This window comes from Hippopotamus amphibius, chromosome 6, assembly GCF_030028045.1.
Source record: "Hippopotamus amphibius kiboko isolate mHipAmp2 chromosome 6, mHipAmp2.hap2, whole genome shotgun sequence".
Taxonomy (NCBI): Eukaryota; Metazoa; Chordata; class Mammalia; order Artiodactyla; family Hippopotamidae; genus Hippopotamus; species Hippopotamus amphibius.
In genome coordinates, this window is record NC_080191.1 from 128,476,804 (window position 1) to 128,499,732 (window position 22,929).

At 37.9% G+C, this 22,929-nt stretch overlaps 1 protein-coding gene across 1 annotated transcript in view; it reads right to left on the minus strand.

Moving 5' to 3' along the window:
• Positions 1-255: 255 nt before the first annotated feature.
• LOC130855602 (ceruloplasmin-like) overlaps positions 256-22,929 on the minus strand; it is a 34,084-nt gene continuing 11,410 nt past the window's right edge. The window contains exons 10-18 of the mRNA XM_057739425.1: positions 21,772-21,922; positions 21,033-21,245; positions 18,001-18,208; positions 17,073-17,212; positions 15,301-15,429; positions 8,470-8,576; positions 7,294-7,495; positions 4,622-4,761; positions 256-414 (exon numbers count right to left, since the gene is read on the minus strand). Coding sequence (XP_057595408.1) covers positions 256-414; positions 4,622-4,761; positions 7,294-7,495; positions 8,470-8,576; positions 15,301-15,429; positions 17,073-17,212; positions 18,001-18,208; positions 21,033-21,245; positions 21,772-21,922 — 1,449 coding nt within the window. The remainder of the gene's footprint in view (positions 415-4,621; positions 4,762-7,293; positions 7,496-8,469; positions 8,577-15,300; positions 15,430-17,072; positions 17,213-18,000; positions 18,209-21,032; positions 21,246-21,771; positions 21,923-22,929) is intronic.

Genomic DNA, 22,929 nt, shown 5'->3' on the forward strand with positions numbered 1-22,929 from the left:
TTTAAATCCTCAAGCATATATTATAGGACTCTAGAAATTACATTTAACTCTAAAGTATCTTTTATCGGGTCAGATACAGTTACCTAAATTTGATAAAGAAAATAAAGCTAGATTATCATGGCCATATCAAAACAGTAATCTTTGAATGAATGAGTGGTGTGTCACATCATGTAAACATCCAGTGGATCAGATATCCTTATATAAACACTGAGTTTATTTAAATATCATCACTTCTAATTAATTTGGCGTACCTTTTCACTCAATTACGGTGTAAGTGCTTTCCATTCCAGCCCCAATGTGAACAGTGACATGGCAATGAAATAACCAGATTCCAACATCTCTTGGATGCATTTTTACAGTTTGATAGGTCCCAGGAGGAAGGTCGTAAACATCAGAGCGATACACGCCAGCATCCTCAACAAAAAGGACAAAACACGACTAGATAGCTTATGAGAGGTATCAGTCATTTACAAACCGCTTGCTATAGCTTAGCGCTTGCTGTAACTCCTCATTTCTATATACTCTGTCAGATGATGATTAGAAAGCACTGGGTGCCACTGCACCTCTCCTCTGAATCCAGTTGAGAGTTTGGAGAAGGAAGTCCCAGAACGTTTTAGCGATAGGTCGCAGGGAAAACATCTCACTCTAAAAGGTTGCCTGTGTCAGTATCAGTCTTAGGTACCTTGTCAGCGTCTCACATAGAATGCTCTAGATTTCAGAGAAAATCGGTTTCACAAATCCCAAAGGTTTTAACTGAAATGTTTCTAACTAGAGATGTTGGTGATATGAAGATGATCATTTCTCGAGATGTAGCTAATTGGGAAAACTCATGGTTACAGGAAGGAGAGGAGCTATGTCTGCCTTCTGAGATTGGGCCTGAGGGCTGAGGGCTTGATGGCTAATTTCTCTCCTAAGCAGAGAACCTGAGGTTTAGGAGACTTCCTCATCTGTAGGCTACTTTCATTTTGATAAATGAAACCCAGGGCCTGGTTTGGCTGGATTAGGAAGAGAGTAAGCGGGAGATGAATTTCTCCGCATAATAAAATGGGAGGTATTTGGAGGATGGGGAATGTGTTGGAGACTGCAGCTCAAGATGGGCTCCAGAATAATTTGAGGAGAGAAAAGAAGTCAAGAGAGTCTGGAGAGGAAAAATACAGAGAAAGAAGTCTTGAGGGTGAGAGTAAAAAAGCAGGAGAGTCAGGGATTCTCAGTCATACATAGCAGAGGGATAATTAAAGACAGGGGAATTTAATGTCAAATGGTAACAACAAATGGTAATACTTTCACTATGTAATAATAATAATAATAATAATAATAATAACCCTCTTATTTACCCCCAAAATTTCACTTGAAGTGTACCGCCCACAATAGCCTTGATTTTGTGCTTGCTTAGGTGAGTCATAAGAAATGGGGATGTGTTCCAGTTTGGAGCTGCACAGATCGGTGAGGAAATACCAGCCACAGGAAGTGAGAAGCCAGAAAACTGTGCAGAAGCAGGAAATGAGGGTTGAAGATGGCTAGAAGAAATGTGGGCTCTCAAGACTCCCTGGAGATGTTAGAAGGTAGAGAGGAGAAAGGCTGAGCCGTCTCCCACTGGAGGCAGAGTAGGGGCTTGAGTCATTGCTACCTAGGAAAATTAATTTTGCATCTGAGGTGACAATAATATGCATGACATAGATCCATTTCTAAGAGGTCAGAAAATTTGGAGAACAATATGAAACAATTTTAACAAAGAATTGACAATGTCCAAGGTACTAGTAAATGTACCATATATACCTGGAGCCCTGGCACCAAAGGAAACCACAGCCTTAGGGAATAGGAGGTGTCTGGCTGGTTTGTCCCAAGACCCAGTTAGTAACCCCAGAGGGCTGCTCTACTGTCCCTAGATGTTCCAGGGAGTAAAGCCCAGCAGCTGCATCATTGCTGGAGTAATTAAATTCAACCTCAAGGGAAGGGTAAGACTACTTGTGTCCATCTGTGATGGGTTTACAATGAGTGGCTTGAGTTGACCGCTGGTGGTACCAGGCTCCATGGTACAAATAGGATCATTCTTATGGGAGGCAGCTTTGTGAAGAGGTTAAGAGTGAGGGGCTCTAGGACTTCCCTGGTGGTGCAGTGGTTAAGAATCCGCCTACCAATGCAGGGGACATGGGTTCGAGCCCTGGTTGGGGAAGATCCCACAAGCCACAGAGCAACTAAGCCCATGTGCCACAATTACTGAGCCCACGCTCTAGAGCCCGGAAGCCACAACTACTGAAGCCTCGTGTGCCTACAGCCCGTGCTCCACAACAAGAGAAGCCACTGCAAGGAGAAGCCTGCACACCACAACGAAGAGTAGCCCCCCTCACCACAACTAGAGAAAGCCTGTGAACAGCAACGAAGACCCAATACAGCCAATAAATAAATAAATAAATTTATTAAGAAAAAAAAAAAAGAGTGAGGGGCTCCAGAGTGAGAGCCAGAGGTTCATATCCTGCGTATAACGCTTCCTGATTGTGGAAAAGTTCTTTATCTTGTTAATCCTTCATTTCCCTATAAAATGGTGATAAAATAGTACCTCTTTCATACAAAAGTTGTGTGGGTTCAATGAGAAATCCATGCAAAACACTAAGCATAGCATCTGGCACATAAGGACTTCGTAAAGGTTAGCTATAATCCTCATTATAGAAATGATACCATAAATTCCACTTAATTTGAGACCTTATAATATGATCATTTATATAGATGTAACCCCTGAAAGGTAACTCTGGTTTCCTTTCACTTCCACACAACACTTGGCATGGTTCTAGGAATATCACAGGCGTTTGGTGAACTGAACAATCTGAACTGAACAACAAATACACTATAAATAACTATAACCAGATCTTAATTTCTTTTGTTCTAAACTCTAATATAAACAGCTATGAACTTAATAACAACCCTATTATCTAGGTTTTTCCTTAAAAAATTTGGGGAGTATAGGTGGAAGCATAGAAAGGTCATGATTGTTGGAGCTGGGTGATGGGTAAAGAGGTTCATTATACTATTCTGTCTACTTTATTATATAAAATTCCCTGTAATAAAATTAGTTTTTAAACAAAAAAAATGTTTAAGGAAAATAAGTTTGTTTATTAAAGGAAAGAAAGCAATATACCAATAAAGCTTTGTGTAAATTGTCATGCAAAATCATTTAATTTATTTCTATGATAAGCCCAGAGCATTAAAGAAACTATGAACTGAATGCATCTAGAATTCAGGAACACTTTAGGAGAAGCTTCTATTATTGTGTAAAAGATAGACTGTACCATGCCCAGTGGCTAGATTCAAAGTTTGAGGTGTCAAATGCATAAAATATAATTGGTCCTCAATTGCATATTAATGTATACATAAAGGATTAGGATGAGGAAATAAGAGAATGCTCTTTAAGTAAATAAATGATACTAACTTGGAGACAGAAAGAGGAAGAATGAAGTTGAAAATACTTACAATAAATTAGAGAAATAGCCATCAAAATTAGTCAGTAAAAAAAAAAATTTGTAGGGGCTTCCCTGGTGGCGCAGTGGTTAAGAATCTGCCTGCCAATGCAGGGGACACGGGTTTGATCCCTGCTCTGGGAAGATCCCACATGCCATGGAGCAACTAAGCCCATGTCCTACAACTACTGAGCCTGTGCCCTAGAGCCTGAGAGCCACAACTGTTGAGCCCACGTGCCACAACTACTGAAGCCCACGCGCCACAACTACTGAAGCCTATGCGCCTAGAACCTGTGCTCCACAACAAGAGAAGCTCTCACACTGCAAAGAAGAGTACCCCAGCTCTTTGCAACTAGAGAAAGCCCAAGTGCAGCAACGAAGACCCAAGATAGCCAATAAGTAAATAAATTAATTAATTTAAAAAAATTGTAAAGAACTATGACAGGTGGGGTGATGGAAAGCAACTCCTCAGATAGAAGATACAAAGAGACTAAGAACTCATAAAGTAGAAAAAGATGGCAAAAATAATAAATGACAACCACATGCTAAGTATAAATGATTAGATCTTGGATTACAAAAAAGTTACAAAGAGATTTTGGCGACAACTGGTGATATTTGAGTGGATTGTATGTGAGATTATATTATTGAATTAATGTTAATTTGAAGGGGGTGAAAATGTTATTGTGGTTGAGGCAGGTTGTCTTTACTCTTCGGATGCATGTGCTGTGGTATTTAGGAGTGAGAAGTCATGAGGTTTGCAATTTACTTTCGATTGGATTCAGAAAAAAATATATATATAGAGAGAAAGCAAATGCAGCAAAATGTAAATGAGTGTTCAAGGAATTTTTCTTTTATGTTACTGAGAGTTTGAAAATTAAAAAAATAAGTTGGGAAAGAAGGGGTAGATATTTTATTTACTTATTGAGAAGCATCAGAATAGAGCAACAAATGCAATTCACATATTCAGAAGCATTTATCAAATGTCTGTGGGATATAAAGAGCTAACGGTATAATTATTTACTTGCATCAGATATACTGCAGATTGTGTGTACTTAACCTCAGTTCTGGCTTGATCATTTCCTTTCCCGTCCTGTTATCTTGCTATGCTGCCCCAACAATTGGATTACAAGGTACCACAGTAATTAAAGGGAACTGCCCAGGCCACTTACCAGGTATTGAAAGCTGTGGCCGTGAAAGTGAACCGTGTGCAGGTCAAACTCACCCCCCATGCCAATGAGATACCAATTCACTTCATCCCCAACGTGAACTGTCAGGCCTTGGTTATTTGCAAACATTCTTCCGTTAATTGCTGTGGGGGGACACAGTGCATTATATTCAACAAGGATTTGAAATAATACGTTTTCTAAAAAACACCTTATAGAAAGCACCATGTTTTCAGAGACCGTGAGGGTTTTAAAGCCAGCCTCAGGAAGCTATTGAACATGACCAAGCCACCCATTCATGGGTGTGTCTAATGCTAGAGAGTTTTCCTTGCCCCTAGGAAATGAGGCACTGACTTTCCTTTAACATAATTGGGTTGTTCTAGAATAGTTCACAACTAAGGATACTTACACTGGTGGATACTTAAATATATCTATATATTTAAAGTATTCTTAAAAGTATCACCAGAGGCTTAGAATTTTAGGAGTATGTTTCCGTTTAACTGCCTCACGTCAGACCTTCATAATCTGTCACTGGTATGAGTAGAATGGCCATCTGCCTGAGGTCTTGTCTCATCCCCTCTCTAAGTCTCTCCAAGTGTGGCTTCCAATGGGTAGTAGGAAGAAAATATTAAAAAAAAAAAAAAATCTCTCTCTATATATATCCTCCTTTTTACTTTTCTATTTTGTGTGCATCTTTGGAAATGCATAGAATACATTATTACAGTGGTACAAATATATAACTAATAATATATAGTTAATAACTATGTATCTATGGAGGTTGGGCTCGAACAGTTTTAGCTGATGGAGAGATGTAACAGAAAAAACCTAGGAGACTCTGCTTTAGATCAGTGCTTCTCTAGTGTGTACGTGACTGGGGAATCTTGTTAAAATGCAGATTGTGACTTGCTGGGTCTGTGAAGCCTGAAATTCTGCATTTCAAACAAGTTCCCAAGGGATGCTGCTGCTGCTGGTCCACGGATCACACTTGGAGCACAAGTGCCAGAGTTGTTCCTAAAACACACATCTATCCCTATTATTCCCTGACACAGTGCCCTTGAAGCCTTTAGTACAGTGGTCCTCAACAGGATTTTGTCCTCCAGGGAAGTTAATACCTGTAGACATTCTTTAGTTTTCACAGCTGGTGGGGAAGGAGCTACTGGCATCTAAGGGGTATGGGTGCCACTAAACATCCTACAATGAACAGGACAGCCCCACCAGAAAGAGTTATCAGACCCAAAATGTCAATTGTGGCAAGCTTGAGAAACCCTGGTTTAGATCAAGTTTAACTTCTTAACAGGGGATTCAGGGTCTTCCACCCACGGATGACTTTTTCTTTCCAGGTGCTGTGTGGCTTAGCTTACATTCCTCCATACACCTGGAAGGTCATTCCCCTCATTTTCTACTCGACAGACTCGTAGGCATCCTTCAGTAGTCAACTCAAAAGTCTCCTTGCCTTCGTGAAATGTTTCTTGACCTCCCAAATAAGAATTCAAAACAGAGCACTGTTTATATTTCTGTCACAGCATCTCCTCAAGTCCGACTTGTCCTGCGGCAAAACACCGAACGACTTGAGAGATGACCCATCGTACGGATTTTGTATCTCCTTAGGGCCTAGGACAGGGCTTTGTGCCTTTAGTGATGCTTATTACAAGACTATGGATAGAGTGAATATTGTCCTCTAATTAATTTTAAATTTACATATATTCCTTGCAGGGGGATAAAACCTGAGAAGTTGAAAATGATCATATTTGGATTTGCTTTAGTTAAGGATTTCTTAACCAGTCATAACCCTGAACTTCCTCAGGTGAAAGGATTGGGACCCAAAGTTTGACTAGGTAAGATTGTAATTGAGATTGTTTATATGCTTTTTATTTGAATAATTGTCTTATTACTGTGATTCTAGATGGGGGATGTAGGTCATAAATAGGGCAAAACTGGTCACAATGAGCCTATGAAAGAGTTTTGGCTGATAAGCATGTGGTTTTTAAAAGTTCTGCCTGTGAAGGTCCTTTGGTAATGGTGGTGGGGAAGGGTGGGTGGGCCATGTGCTCTCCAGTTTGCCTCAAATCGTAGCTCTCCCTGGGTCCATCCAGGGAAAATCCTTAGAAGAGCGTGTAGTCAAACCCTCCAGAAATGATAGCTGATATCCTCGGTTTTACATTGCCCGCAGGGCTCCAGAGACATTAGAATTCGCCATGCTGCTAGGACAGTGGTCTACAGCCTGAATGCCAGCTCCAGCCACTCACTGCTCTTTTCTCTATGGCTCACGAGCAAAGAATGGTTTTTAAATTTCTAAAGAGTTGGAAAAAAATAAAAAAAGAAGAATATTTCCTGACCTGTGAAAATTGTGTGAAATACAAATTCCAGTGCCCCAAAATGCAATTTTACTGACTTGCAGCGACTTACATTTGTCTTTTCTGTGGATGCTTTTGTGTCACAAGGATTGAACAGAGGACAGCTCACGGCAGAGACCCTATGGTCTACGAGCCTAAACGCTTTACTATGTGGCCCTTGATGGAAAAACTTTGCCGGCCCCTGGTCCACATGATCTGCACCCCAGCTCTCTGTTATCATGTTCCTTAAACTGTGCCGAGAGTGACAGATGCAAACCTTTATCTGTTCCCTTTGGGCAGGACAACCTGTAGGCTACAGTCAGTGAATTAATGAGTGGACATTACCGTGCATTTTGTTGCTGAGGTCAAAAGTAGCATCATTCCTGTCTGTTTGGTTTGGTTCTTGAGAATAGGTGTTGATGTTTTCTTCAAAGTACCAAGATTCATTCTCATTAAAACTCATGAAGTGGAGAACACGGTGAACTATGCTGGCTTTGGTGTCTTTTCGACATATGATCAAAGGACCTACCAGTCCGCTATTAAGATCCTAGAGAGGCAAAGCAAGATGATGAACTGTGCCCACAACTAAACATTTTCCCCAGTCAAGGAAAAGAGTGGAAACAAGTTCTAGTTTGAGTGAGGTCAGATCCTGAGTTTTGAATGATTAGGATTCTAAGTCTGAGCTTAAGGGTCAAAATATTTGACATGCTAAACTCTTGATTGAACAAATGATCATCTCACTCATTAGAGTTGAGGTCTAAAGAGAACAACAAATTCCTAAAAGGGATTTTAGACACATTCCTTAGTGGATTTAGCTCTATCTTTGAAATTTTAATTAAAAACAGAACTTCTGTTTTAATTAGAATTCTCTGGCATTGGAGGTGGTTGACAGACATGCCTAAAGGGTCTCGGATCCTCCCCTCCGTGATGCCTCTGCCCCGACAGCCACTTTCAGCTGGGAGCCTTGGTTTGTTTATATTTATTTTGTTTTGGGGTTGAATGTCTCTGTTTGTTCTTGGTTTTGGTGGAGAGTAGGCCAAAAATAACTAAAAGGCCAAAGAGAGAACTTTTTTTTTCTTTTAATACAAACAAACTGGAACTCTAGAGTTGAGAGTTTTTAAAAGAGATATGCTATTTGTGTATTTATTTGTCACTCATCATAGAATTTTAAAACTCCATACTTTGCTTTCTGGAACCCAAATCTTATTCAAAGAAACAAAGAAGGGGGTAGTATCATATAATTTTATCTATATCTTTATCTATATCTATTATCTGTCTATCTACCTGTCTATCTCTATTCCAATCCACAGTAACATTTTGGAAAATATCTTAAATCTAAGTAATCATAATACAATAATTTATTTTGCTCTTGAAAAATGCAAACCTGTGTAGATTTAAAAACTGAGCAGTATTTAGAGAGTTTACATAAAACTAAGATTTTTTTGAAAGGAAAAATAAACTCCTTTCTTTCATTTTAATTTCTAAGAAGAGATAGGATAAAAACTGGGATTTAAAGTTTACCTTAACCACATCCACAGTTGAATAGTAAAACCAAGGTATGCACTCAAAATCCTTTGAGGTAGGACCAGCTCTTTCAGGAATCTGCCAAATATATGTTCGGATCTCTCCTGAAATAGGCAAATACAATGTATTTAAATAGAATCTTTTAAATCACACTTCTTTATGGAGAACCACATAATGAACAAACTCTAAAGCTATACAAATATTAAACAGCATAGTCCTTGTTTTCACTTCTGGCTCTCCAGCTCCTTGCTTTGTGATTTTAGTCAATGTGTTTACATTTTCTAGTCAATGTGTTTCTACATGTTCTGTTTTCTCATGCACATAAAATGGGGATTTAGGGATTAGTCAAGATGGTGCAAAGGAAGCCCTTGGTGTTGCATTACCTGGCCCACAAGGCAAGGTCAATGACACTATCAGTGTTGGCTATTATGCTTTCAGCATTACGGGATCAAAACTTTATAGTGATTCTGTCATAGAAAATCTCAATCATTAAATATCTAATTCATTTGTTCAACAAATATTTATGGCAGTGAAGATAACTCAGGCTTTGAAATGTGACAGAATTGTTTTGAATCACAGCTCTGAACCTTCCAGTTTGTTGATCACATGCACCTCCTGCCTGCCCCCAAAGCTGTTTGCAATAGCCCTCCTTAATTTGAATCCTCTTGACTCTTGCAGGAAAGTTCTTTTGGTCCCCACCCTTACCCCTTGCTGTATCATTCTACAGCTCCCCCTTCCAGAGGCTTAAGTTAATTTTCCCAAGCACCTGTGACATAGTCTTCCTTCTCCGCTAACCAACCCCATCCTCAGCCTCCCCACTTCCAAATCTTTAACAATCATCTTGGTACTAACCCTCCCCTTCCGGCACACCACCCAGTTGCCAGCGGCACAGCAGGTACTCAGAAGTGTTTGTGAAATGCACGTAATGTGATCTTTTCCTGACTAATCAGAACAAAGTGCTGACTTGCAAACTCCCTTGATAGGAGATTCATGTTGGTCCCACCATAGGACTGTCTGCTTTTAAAATCAAAAGGGAATATTTCACCTACCATCAAAGTCTATCTTCAGTCTCTCTGCCCCACATTTTTTTTTTTTTCTGAATTAGGCTCTTTCCTTGACACCCTTACTTCCCAGAACTGCTTATTTTGGTGGGCAAATATGGAGGACATTCTGGATGCCCCTTTCAGATCCCCCTTGAAAAATGCTCCACCAGGTGTCAACAGCCAGGCTCCCCACACCTGTATCCAGTGACTGAAGCAGGCACATAAAGGTCCAGCTCTCTTATCCCAAGTCAAGAGAGCTGAGGGCCACCTAATCTTTGGAATTTCTCACAGGGTTATGGCTGTGACTTCTATTGAGGCTGCATCTCTGTTAAACCTCTCCTCCTGCCCAATTCTGCTTCTTTCTTTCTTCCCCATACTTATTGACCCCAAGAGCACTACCTGCACACAAATCTTCATTTTAAAGTGTGCCTCCTGGGCATTTATATTAAAAAGTATTCATATTCTTTGAGTTTAGACTGCTGAGTGCCATGCTGTGGTGATGCCACAGTGGTCAGCATATGAGGTTCATCCCTTTTTCGTACCTGATCAACTCTCTCCCTTGCCCCCTCCCTCACACACTGCATCTTATACCCAACTCCTACTTTAGCACTTTAGTGGGAGAGACTGAACATAGCACAAATACCTGACAGCTGGAAAGGTAAAGAGGTGGGAGAGAAGGTGGTCCTAGAGGAGAAACTGTATATACTGGGGAGTTGTATACAAATCATATACACATGGTGCCCCATCCTGGAAGCAAACTCCATTTGCAAAAGGAACTTCTCTCCCATACTTGTTCTTCAGGTTCTTCTTACTAGTCCACTAATCTCTCTCATCTGGAACTACACCCGTATTTAAGAAAGAACATTAGCCCTACAGTCCTGCATAAAAGCTTTGGGGCTTTTCTTTCTCCCAAAGCAGTTACCTGGGAGAAACTGCTGTGTTGGAACAACAGTGGAATAGTTTGCTTTCACTCCAGGAGTGGTATATCTTTCCATCTGTTTGTGTTGTCTTCAATTTCTTTTCTCAAGGTCTTATAGTTTTCTGAGTACAGGTCTTTTACATCCTTAGGTTGGTTTGTTCCTAGGTATTGTATTCTTTTTGATGTGATTGTAAATGGGACTAATTTCTTAATTTATTCCTTAATTTCGCTTTCTGATATTTTGTTGTTAGTGTATAGAAATGCAACAAATTTATGTATATTAATTTTGTATCCATCAATTTTACCAAATTCATTGATGAGCTCTAGCAGTTCTTTGCTGACATCTTTAGGATTTTCTATACATAGTATCATGTCATCTGCAAAGAGTGACAGTTTTATTTCTTTTCCAGTTTGAATTCCTTTTATTTCTTTTTCTTGTTCAATTGCCATGGCTAGGACTTTCAATACTGTGTTGAGTAAAAGAAATGAGAGTGGGCATCCTTGTCTTGCTCCTGATCTTAGAAGAAATGCTGTCAGCTTTTCACCATTGATTTTGATGTTAGCTCTGGGCTTGTCATATCCTTTATTATGTTGAGGTATGTTCCCTCTACATCCACTTTGTTGAGAGTTTTTATCATAAACTGATGTTGAAAATTTTCACCCATCCTTCTCAAACTCTTCCAAAACATTGCAGAGGAAGGAACAATCCCAAACTCATTTCATGAAGCCACCCTGATACCAAAACCAGACAAAGATACTACAAAAAAAGAAAACTACAGACCAATATCACTGATGAATTTAGATGCAAAAATCCTCAACAAAATGCTAGCCAACAGAATCCAACAACGCATTAAAAGGATCATCCAGCATGATCAAGTGGGGTTTATCCCTGGAATGCAAGGATTCTTCAATATACGCAAATCAATCAATGTGATACACCACATTGACAAACTGAAGGATAAAAAGCACATGATCATCTCAATAGATGCAGAAAAAGCTTTCGACAAAATTCAACACCCATTTATGATAAAAACTCTCCAGAAGGTGGGCATAGAGGGAACCTACCTCACCATAGTAAAGGCCATATACGACAAACCCACAGCAAACATCATTCTCAATGGTGAAAAACTGCAAGCATTCCCTCTAAGATCAGGAACAAGACAAGGATGTCCACTCTCGCCACTACTATTCAACATAGTTTTGGAAGTCCTTGCCACAGCAATCAGAGAAGAAAAAGAAATAAAGGAATCCAAATTGGAAAAGAAGAAGTAAAACTGTCACTGTTTGCAGATGACATGATATTATACATAGAAAATCCTAAAGATGCCACCAGAAAACTACTCGAGCTAATCAATGAATTTGGTAAAGTTGCAGGATACAAAATTAACACACAGAAATCTCTTGCATTTCTATACACAACAATGAAAGATCAGAAAGAGAAATTAAGGAAACAATCCCATTCACCATTGCAACAAAAAGAATAAAATACCTAGGAATAAACCTAACCAAGGAGGTAAAAGACCTGTACTCAGAAAACTATAAGACACTAATGAAAGAAATCAAAGAAGACACAAACAGATGGAGGGACATACCATGTTCTTGGATTGGAAGAATCAACATTGTGAAAATGACTATACTACCCAAAGCAATTTACAGATTCAATGCAATCCCCATCAAATTACCAATGGCATTTTTCACAGAACTAGAACAAGAAATTTTACGACTTGTATGGAAACGCAAAAGACCCCGAATAACCAAAGCAATCTTGAGAAGGAAAGATGGAGTTGGGGGAATCAGGCTTCCTGACTTCAGGCTATACTATAAGGCTACAGTGATCAAGACACTATGGTACTGGCACAAAAACAGAAATATAGATCAAAAGGAACAGAATAGAAACCCAGAGTAAACTATGGTCAACTAATCTATGACAAAGGAGGCAAGGATATACAATGGAGAAAAGGCAGCCTCTCTTACAAGTGGTGCTGGGCAGAGTGGATAGCTACATGGAAAAGAATGAAATTAGAATACTCCCTAACATGATGCACAAAAATAAACTCAAAATGGATAAAAGACCTAAATGTAAGGCCAGACACTATAAAACTCCTAGAGGAAAACATAGGAAGAACACTCTTCAACGTAAATAACAGCAAGATCTTTTTTAATCCACCCCCTAGAATAATGGAAATAAAAACAAAAATAAATAAGTAGGACCTAATGAAACTTCAAAGCTTCTGCACAGCAAAGGAAACTATAAGAAAGATGAAAAGACCACCCTCAGAATGGGAAAAAATTTTTGCAAATGAATCAACAGACAAAGGACTAATCTCCAAAATATATAAACAGTTCATCCAACTCAATATCAAAAAAATAAACAACCCAATAAAAAAAATGGGCAGAAGACCTAAATAGGTATTTCTCCAAAGAAGACATACGGATGGCCAAGAAGCACATGAAAAGCTGCTCAACATCACTAATTATTAGAGAAATGCAAATCAAAACTACAATGAGGTATCACCTCACACCAGTTAGAATGGGCATCATCAGAAAATCTACAAACAGTAAATGCTGGAGAGGGTGTGGAGAAAAAGGAACGCTCTTGCATTGCTGGTGGGAATGTAAATTGATACAGCCACTATGGAAAACAGTACGGAGGTTCCTTGCAAAACTAAAAATAGAACTAGCATATGACCCAGCAATCCCACTCCTGGGCATATACCCAGAGAACACCATAATTCAAAAAGACACATGCACTCCAATGTTCATTGCAGCACTATTTATGATAGCCAGGACATGGAAGCAACCTAAATGTCCATCAACAGATGAATGGATAAAGAAGATGTGGCACATATGTACAATGGAATATTACTCAGCTGTAAAAAGCAATGAAACTGGGACATTCCTGGAGACATGGATGGACCTAGAGACTGTCATACTGAGTGAAGTGAGTCAGAAAGAGGAAAACAAATATTGTATATTAACACATATATGTGGACTATAGAAAAATGGTACAAATCAACCAGTTTGCAAGGCAGAAATAGAGACACAGATGTAGAGAACAAACATATGGACACCAAAGGGGAAAGCAGGAAGGGTTGGGGGGGGGCAACGAATTGGGAGACTGGGATACCAGATTGTACACTCTAAATATATGCAGTTTATTGTAAAAAGTAAACAAAAAGTTAAAAAAATTTTTTTTCAAAATTTTTTTCTGCATCTATTGAGATGATCATACGGTTTTACTCTTCAATTTGTTGATGTGATGTGTCACATTAATTGATTTATGAATATTGAACCATCCTTGCATCCCTGGGATAAATCCCACTTGATCATGGTGTATGATCTTTTTAATGTATCATTGGATTTGTTTTGCTAGTATTTTGTTGAGGATTTTTGCATCTATGTTCATCAATGATATTGGCCTGTAATTTTCTTTTTTTGTGATATCTTTGTCTAGTCTTGGTATCAGAGTGATGCTGGCCTCATAGAATAAGTTTGGAAGCATTCCTTCCTCTGCAATTTTTTAGAATAGTTTGAGAAGGATAGGTGTTAACTGTTTTCTAAATGTTTAGTAGAATTCACCTGTGAAGCCATCTAGTGCTGTACTTTGTTTGTTTGTTTTGATTGATTCAATTTCATTAATGGTAATTGATCTGTTCATGTTTTCTATTTTTCTTCCTGAGTCAGTCTTGGAAGATTGTACTTTTTTAGGGATTTATTCATTTCTCCTAGGTTGTCCATTTTATTAGCATATAATTGTTTGTAGTAATCTCATGATCATTTGTATTGCTGTGGTGTCAGTTGTAACTTCTCTTTTGTTTCTGATTTTGTTGATTTGGGCCCTCTCTCTTTTTTTCTTATGAGTTTCACTAAAGGTTTATCAATTTTGTTGTCTTTTTGAAGAACCAACTCTTAGTTTCATTGATCTTTGCTATTGCTTTTTAAATCTCTATTTCATTTGTCTCTGCTCTGATCTTTATGCTTTCTTTTCTTCTACTAACTTTGGGTTTTCTTTGCAAACTGGAGCAACCATTACTGGAAACAGTATGGAGGTTCCTCAAAAAACTAAAAATGGAACTACTATATGATCCAACAATTCCACTCATGGATATATATCCAAAGAAAGTGAAAACACTAATTTGAAAATATACATGGACCCCAATGTTCATAGCAGCATTATTTACAATAGCCAAGATATGGAAGCAACCTAAGTGTCCTTCAACACATGAGTAGATAAAAAAGATGTGGTGTATACACACACACACAAACACACACACACACACACACACAAACTGGAATACTGCTCAGCCATAATAAAGAACAAAATTTTGCCATTTGCAACTACGTGGATGGACCTGGAGGGCATTATCTTTAGTGAAATAAGTCAGGCAGAGAAAGACAAAAGCTATAATATTACTTGTATGTGGAATCTGAAAAATAAAACAAACTAGTGAATAAAGCAAAAAGGAAAGATTCACAGATATAGAGAACAAACCAGTGGTTACCAGCAGGGAGAGAGTAGTGGGGAGGGGCAAGATAGGAGCAAGGGGTTAAGAGGTACAAACTACTATGTATAAAATAAATAAGCTATAAGAATATATTGTACAGCATAGGGAATAAAGCCAGTATCTTATAATAACTATCAATGGAGTATAATCTATAAAAATTTTGAGTCACTATGTTGTACACCTGAAACTAATATAATGTTGTAAATCAACTATACCTCAATTTAAAGAAAAACATGGCATGGAATATAGTAGGTATTCCACAAAACCAACCAACAAATAAAAATAGGAGAAAAAGAGCAAACATGAGCCCCACAGTCCTGCATAAAATCTTTGGGACTTTTCTTTCCCCCAAAGCTGTTACCTGGCTGTGTTGGAACAACAGTGGAATAGCTTGTCTTCACCCCATGAGCGTGAATAGAATATGGTCTGGAGGCATTATTTTTAAAGACAACATGTAGTTTCTCGCCAGGGCTGAGAAATATTATGGGACCTAGGAAATAGAAAAAGGAAAATGTGTGGATAGTTGTTATTATTTTAAATTATGAGTCATCTGTCCCCTTAAGTATATACACAGAGACTTATTCTTATTCTTTTCCTTAGCTTGCAGCCAAATGAAACACAAACACATTTAACAAATGGACCATTGCTGGTTTATGACACATGGTTTTTGCCTGGAAAATTTAAATCACCTAGAATTTTTATAAGCTCCAGCACTAGAAAACTTATTTCGATGAGCATCAGTTAATGCCTATGAAAACACACAATTTAGAAATGGAACATTTTATTTTTTTTCTTGACAACTTCATCATGTAAGCCTCTTATTCTCTTCCCCCTTCACTCTAATGGAGGATTGGGAGAAGGCTACAAGGTGCCTTTATTGACCCAGGGTGATTATCTCTCTCACAAACTAAAGACCCTTCACTTTACTCTCTTTCCCTTTCATCCTAAGCCAAGAACTGGAGGTATATAATTTGTAATAAAAATTATATTTGGAGACAGATTGAATATGTGGCTCTAAAAATTCTGAAACAGAGATGGTTTTGAGATGAACTAAGCAGAAAAACTCTCCTTAAAATTGTGCTCTAATTACTAAAATCAGAGCCCCAAAGAGACCTGGTGGATGCTGGCTGCTAGCAAAGTAAACACCTCTTCGCCTTCTGTGGCAAGTTTACCGTCTCAAACACTATGCTTGTTTTTACTTTTCTAAAAAGTGGGGGTTTTTTTTGTATAAATAATAAAGGAATCTAGGGGGTCATTTCGTGTTATTTATCTTAGTACATTTGGCCAGAACCCCAGAGAAAACAAATATACTGTTGTTACTAAAAATAAGGGCCCACTCAAAAGCACTGGGAACTGGATAGTACAGACCTCCCTCCAGGGGTTGCAAAGCCCAAGAGGCCGATGAGGAGCCAAGAAGAGTAAAAGTCCCTCCTCGTCAGCATGTACATCCATCTTCTCAGGGTCCCATGCCAGAAAACGGCCTCTAGTAGACACACAGATGTTAGGAATGAAACAAGATTTGGGCATATGGAAATGCCACGTGACTTCTGGAAATACTACGCAATGTATGGAAATGCCATTTGACATATGAAAACATCATGTGACTACAGAAATGTTACATGTGGGTGCCTGGGAATGACTTGTAGGTTTCCTAGCTAATCTGTCAAGGGTGGAGGAAAGAGCTATAATTTTTCTCACTCCTAGACAGAAGATGAAAGTAAGTCTTAAGCACTTAACTGTTTCAATTAAACACTTAAATTTAAACAAAGAAGGCCCCCTCCTAATTATACTAGTGTCTCTGGGATTTGTTTTAATTTCAATGAAATTATCTCTAAATGCTACTTCTAAGGTCCCTCCCAGATCCAAAATTTTTGAGTTCCGAGTGTAAGAAACCAGGTAATCTGAAACTGACCATATTAATGGTCTATGGTCTCTTTATTTTCCATTAAACAATATTTGAATCACTTTTCTTTTCCCAGTAAAAGTGTCTGCCAGCAAACACATTAAAGTTAGAATCATAGGCACCTTCCTCCATCGAGGTAGAAGCCAACCATATCCTTAATATAGGCAACAATTCCTAATGGTTGAGGACAAGATGACAAACCCCAAACCAATCTTATAGTACATCAATACCTAGTATGTCCAGATGTATTTCATCTTCATTTCTCACTGTTTGATTTGTGAATGTGATATCATCATATTGACGGTATATGACTTTCTTGTATTTGGACCCAAGAAACGTCCCAACTCTATCCAAGTATATGTTTGTTGCACTTTGAGAAAATTAAAACAAAAACAAAAAAACACAGCGTTAGTTAATTTAACCATTAAATATACAAATTCTCACATGGAAGAACTCATTGGAATAATGCAATTTATTAATATTTAGAGTCTATTTTACCTTGGAAAGTAATTTCCCTTTTAAAAAAAATATTCATTTTGGTAAGGTTGTTGGATATTCATTCTGTACTTTAAAACATGTTTTCAGGATGAAATTTTAGTTTTGATAAATGAATAAATAGTAAGAGAGAAAATCAGAGAAAGATATCAAATTTTACACAAAGAGAAAGATCAGTGTCTTCAATTTGAGATTCTCAGAATAGTGATAGACAGAAACAAGTGAAGACAAAAAAATTCTGACTGATTTCAAATGTTAAATGTAGCTGAACTTATGTTTATTATACTTCAAAGTGGTGAGGTTGGATGGTAAAACACATAAGGAAGATAGGATGCAAGGAGTGATAAGAGAGACAGGAGGAAACAGCACAAAAGAAGTAAGTTATGTAGATGTTTGGAAAGATTTGAAGTCATTTATAACTGAAGGCATCACACACACACACATTTTGAAGTTATTTGTAATTGAATGTATCCTAAACACAAAAGTCACACACACACCACACACACATACCCGTCACACACATGCATACCACACGCAAATAAATAAACACACCACAAACATGTACGCACGCGCAGGTACACACACACCCACGAGACTGAAAGGAAAGCGTAGAGGACTACAGAATAAACCCTGCAGGATTAGAGACTGAAGTCACCGCCATACTTTTGTCCTTGAAGACGATGCAGTTCTTTCTCCCACTTCCTGCTAGGAGAATAATCCCACACAATTTCCTCAGCTGCGATATAAATAACCTTCTCCTCCTGGCACTGTGTTTGATCCGAGTTTGGCTTTGAACACTGACTCACTCGGTATTTATGTTTCATGCCTCCAATATAGTGCTCTGATGTCATACAAACCACGTTAAAAACTCCTAAAGGTGAAAAAGAAAAGGATGCTTAACACTTTGCATTCAGATTTCTTCTCTCTGTTAAGTCATCTATAAGATATAAATCTCCCCAAAGAAATATTGTAAGATAGTTCATTCATTCTTTCACTAATTTGACAAATATTTATTGAGTGTCTTCTTTATGCCAGGCATATTTCTGGGCACTTGGGAAACATCAATGTACAAAATAGGTAAAAATTCTTGCCCTTGGAGTTTATATTGCAGGGTGTTCTAGAGACAGACAATAAACATACTAAGTAAACTTTGTATATGTTGGAAGGTGATAAGTGCAATGAATTTAGGAAAAAAGTAGAACAGCATAAGGAGGACTGAGAATTCTGGGTGAATGTGTGGAGGGAGGGGCAATGAACAATATTCTATAGGATGATCAGGGTAGGTCTTGATGGGTGAGGGACATTGGGGCAAAGAGTCACGAGAGGTAAACGGTGGATCTAGAGGAAAAGCAATTCAGGCAGAGGAAGCAGATAGCAAAATCCCCAATCTGAGGGTCTGCTTTGTGTGACTGAAGGCTATCTAAGAGGCCCATGTGTCTGCAGTGGAGTGAGCAAAGGTGAGGGTACGAGGAGACAGGATTGGTGGGGAATGGAGAACAAAGTTACATGGGCCCTTGTGGGCCACTGAAGAATCTGTAGCTTTTACTTGGTGAAATGGGGAGCCATTGTGGTACTTTGCATCTATGAGCGACATAAGGACATTCCGGCAGCTGTGCCAAGAATAGACTGGAGTGGGCAAGGGTGCAAGGAGGGAGACCTGTTAGGAGCCTATTAAAATAACCATGAGAGATGATGGTGGCTTGGATCAGAGAGGTAGCCATGGAGGTAGTGAGAGGAAGTTGAAGGAAATCAGAATCAATATATTAAGAACCCAAAACAATAACCACAACAAAAACAAACCACCTCAACAACAACAACAACAACAAAACTCCAGCGTGGTTCAGACCAGAAAATTCCACCTGAATTCCAGCTGTCTTTTATTTTGGTAATTTTAAGCCCCTCATGTTCTGACTTTGCTTCTTAATATCACCTTCATCAACACTAACATTCTCTTTCAACTCTGTACACATATTTCTGTGGTTGCTGTTACTTTTTGTGGAGGGTAAGAGTGAAGAAGACTGACAAGGAAGCAAACCCTTCAGACTCAGAGGGTTTGGGAAAGACAATTTGTTTAGAAAGCAATGATTCCTGTATAGCACAGCGTTTGACACCTCCACGTGTTTACTGTGGTGGACACTGTTTAGGAAAGAAAATGAAATGCAGGCTACTTTTTTTTGTAAGAAATCCAGGGAAACATCTACAGGGGAAAGGAAAGAAAGAAGTGGGAGGGGAATGGGTGATAACTCGCCACTGGATGAGTGTGTACAGCAGAGAAGAGAAAGTGTTGGAGAAAGATCTTTCATTTTTCCTTCCAGTTACTTTTTTTTGGATGATCTTTTAAAATTTTTTTTATTTTTTTAATTTAAGTATAGTTGATTTACAATGTTTCTGGCATACAGCAAAGTGATTCAGTAATATATACATATATATTTTTTCAGATTTTTTTCCATTATAGATTATTACAAGCTGTTGAATACAGTTCCCTGTGCTATAAGTAGGTCTTTGTTGTTTATCTATTTTATACATAGTAGTGTGTATCTGTTAATACCAACCTCCAAATTTATCCCCCTTTCCACTTTGATAACTTTAAGTTTGTTTTCTATGTCTCTGAGTCTGTTTCTGTTTTGTAAAGAAGTTCATTTGTATCATTTTTTTAGATTCTGCATATTAGTGATATCATATGATATTTGTCTTTCTTGGTCTGATGTACTCCACTTAGTATCATAACGTCCATCATTGTTGCTGCAAATGGCAATTTTTTTAATGGCTAAATAATCTTCTGATTACTCATAATCACAGGCTTTGGAAAGTAAAATAAAAATTACTGAAATGTAAAAAAATGTAGTCAGATGAATCTGTGATATCACAAAGAGTTAAGGTACCAATCCATGGTATTTATAGAGTAACTTGTTTATTGTGCAGCCAGTATTCAACTGGTGCCAGTACTTTTTGACCAAGAAGGATTTTGTTTGCTTGCTTGTTTTATTTTATTTTTTTCTTAAGGTAGATCTGCAGGATAAGAGAAGAAACCAACATTTTACTGAAAGTCTAACATATGCCAGGCCCTTTACTATACTACATCTATCTCATATGATTGTGTTTCCTTTTTATGGATTGTAAATTATTACAATCCTTATTTTACAAATGAGGATATTAGGTTCAGAGGGGAGGGGAGGCTTCTCTGATCCCCACAACAATTCTCTGATACAAGGTCCCTTTAAAAAAGTTTCTAGCAACAATCAACTTCATTTAAGTAAAAAAAGTTTCCCTAGAGAGCAAAGCTAGCAAGGAGAGGCATTAAGAGAGAAAGGCAGAAGAGAATAGCGTGAGGTAGATGCAGGAGGAAGACCTGGGAAACAAATGGACAGAAGAGTAAGAAATGCAGCAGATAATAAAATGAAAACAAGTTAAAATGCTTCAAAGCATCTTCAATGCTTTTGAAATGGGTTGATTTAGAGCCTGGGTTGATTTAGAGCCTGGTGCCTGGGAAGAGAGAAATGGGAAGGGCTGAGGGGATTTTTGTGTACAGGAAAATGATATACTAATGCTCCTATAAATTTAATGGAGCAGGACAAAGGTTTTCTAAACACTATTTGGATAACCTCCTTTTTTTTCCTGTACAAACAATTTTCAGTACCTATGAAGACTGCTTTTTCATACTTTGGACATATTTCAAGAGAAGATCCACAACTTACCCGTGGAATCGGGTGTCATAAGAAGTGTTTGGGACGTATGGGGAAACAGAGCTATGGTGTCTTTCCTTGCTCCTAAGGAAGTGAAGGTATTTCCTGAAAAATATATCCCATGTAAGTCTTCATATGATCCCACACTAAGAACATGCCATGAAACGTTGTCTCCTAAGCACATATCCAGTCCAGGCAGATTTCCATACATGTATCCATTTATGGCTGCAAGACATTGGTGACAAAAAAAAAGAGTATTTAATTTATTGGTACTTGACATCTCTTGAAACTCAACCAAGGACTAATCATTAAGCAGTTCATTCATGTAAGATTTCAAGATTATCCAAGGCAACACCTTCCTTTTAGATTTGAGGAAACTAAGGCCAGAGAGATTTGTTTAATGTCATTAAGCTAATGAATGAAACAACCAACCAACCAACTCAACAAACACTCCACCTGTCCACTCCATTACTTTGGCAATAGAGAAATGCAAGACTTTTCTATATCACATTTAGTAATAGCTAAAACACCAAAAAGGCATTGGTAAATATTTGGTAAATTGAATGTAACATAACCACCCTAGCAGGCAATTTTTTTGGGGGGAAATTATATTTAAAGAAAACATGAAACAGATTAGCTAACAATTGAGGGGGAAATGTAAGTCTCTCTTTAAAAATTTGTAATTCTTTAGGCCTAGTGAAATTAAAAAACTGCTGAATACATTTATCTTGAAAATTAAGTGTTCCCTTACAGTACATCTTGTTAGAATTTTGGAAGTCCGGGTCCTCTGTATCCACATTTTCAGGTTCTGTGGTAAATATCATGATATTTTCATCTAAGAGATGGCTTTCATTTTCATCAAATATTGTGGCAAGAAGGTAAAATTCTTCATCTATTTCTTTCTGTGGATTGGAATAGAAAAATAAATATACATGACATATACATGGTCTGTATTCGAACTCTAGTCAAATGGTTGATCCTCATACAGGATTTCCCATATAAGGGCATTTGTATACTCCTGGAAAAACTGATCAATTGACTTCCCACTTATGGACATTTTATACAAAGGCATGAATCCCAGTGAATGAATTTATCACAGAACTAAGAAGTTGGGAGAAATCTCTATGACTGTTTTCATGTAAAGCTCTTACTCTAGGGACCCCTGTATCTTAACTCCATAAAACGAAACTGTGGAATCACAGATGTTTATAGTGGTTTCTCATAGGAATCTTTGTAAAAAGTAAGTTAAATAAAATGTTTTCAATTCTAGAAAGTCTGTATTTTTAGGGTTTATGAAGAAATACATGTGTATATTTATATTTTTGGATAAAATATAAAATTATATGTACTGTAAGAGTTATGAGACTATATGACTTTCATCATATAGATGAATATAAATATATAGCCATATTTTAAAATAAAATATACATTCAATTATATATATTTATATTGGGGTGTTTATAAGGCTTTATGATATATGAATTACAGATGCAGAAAAGAACGTGGATATTAGTTCACTTGTCAGTGAAGAACAAGGGAAGTTCACTCATTAAGCATTTATTGAACACTTACTACATGCCAGAGAGGGGCTGGGATTGTCTCAAAAAAATTAATAAAACCCCGTGAATGGTTTTAAGGCACTTATAGTCTAGTGAGGAAGACAGGCCAGTAAAAATAATTGCATGCGTAAGTGCCCTAACAGCAACATACACAAGAAACTACTGTCACCTGCAGGAACTTGAAGTAACTTTAGTTAAGGAATATTGTTTGAAGGAAAAAAAGGAGGCCCTCAGTCTGAGTTTTTATTAAAAAGTTTCCCCTTTTAGCAGGTAAAACAGTGAGGAAAGGCCATTCCAGAGAGAGAAAGGAAGGCAAAATCAAAGGGATGTGAATTAGTCGTCCTAACTCA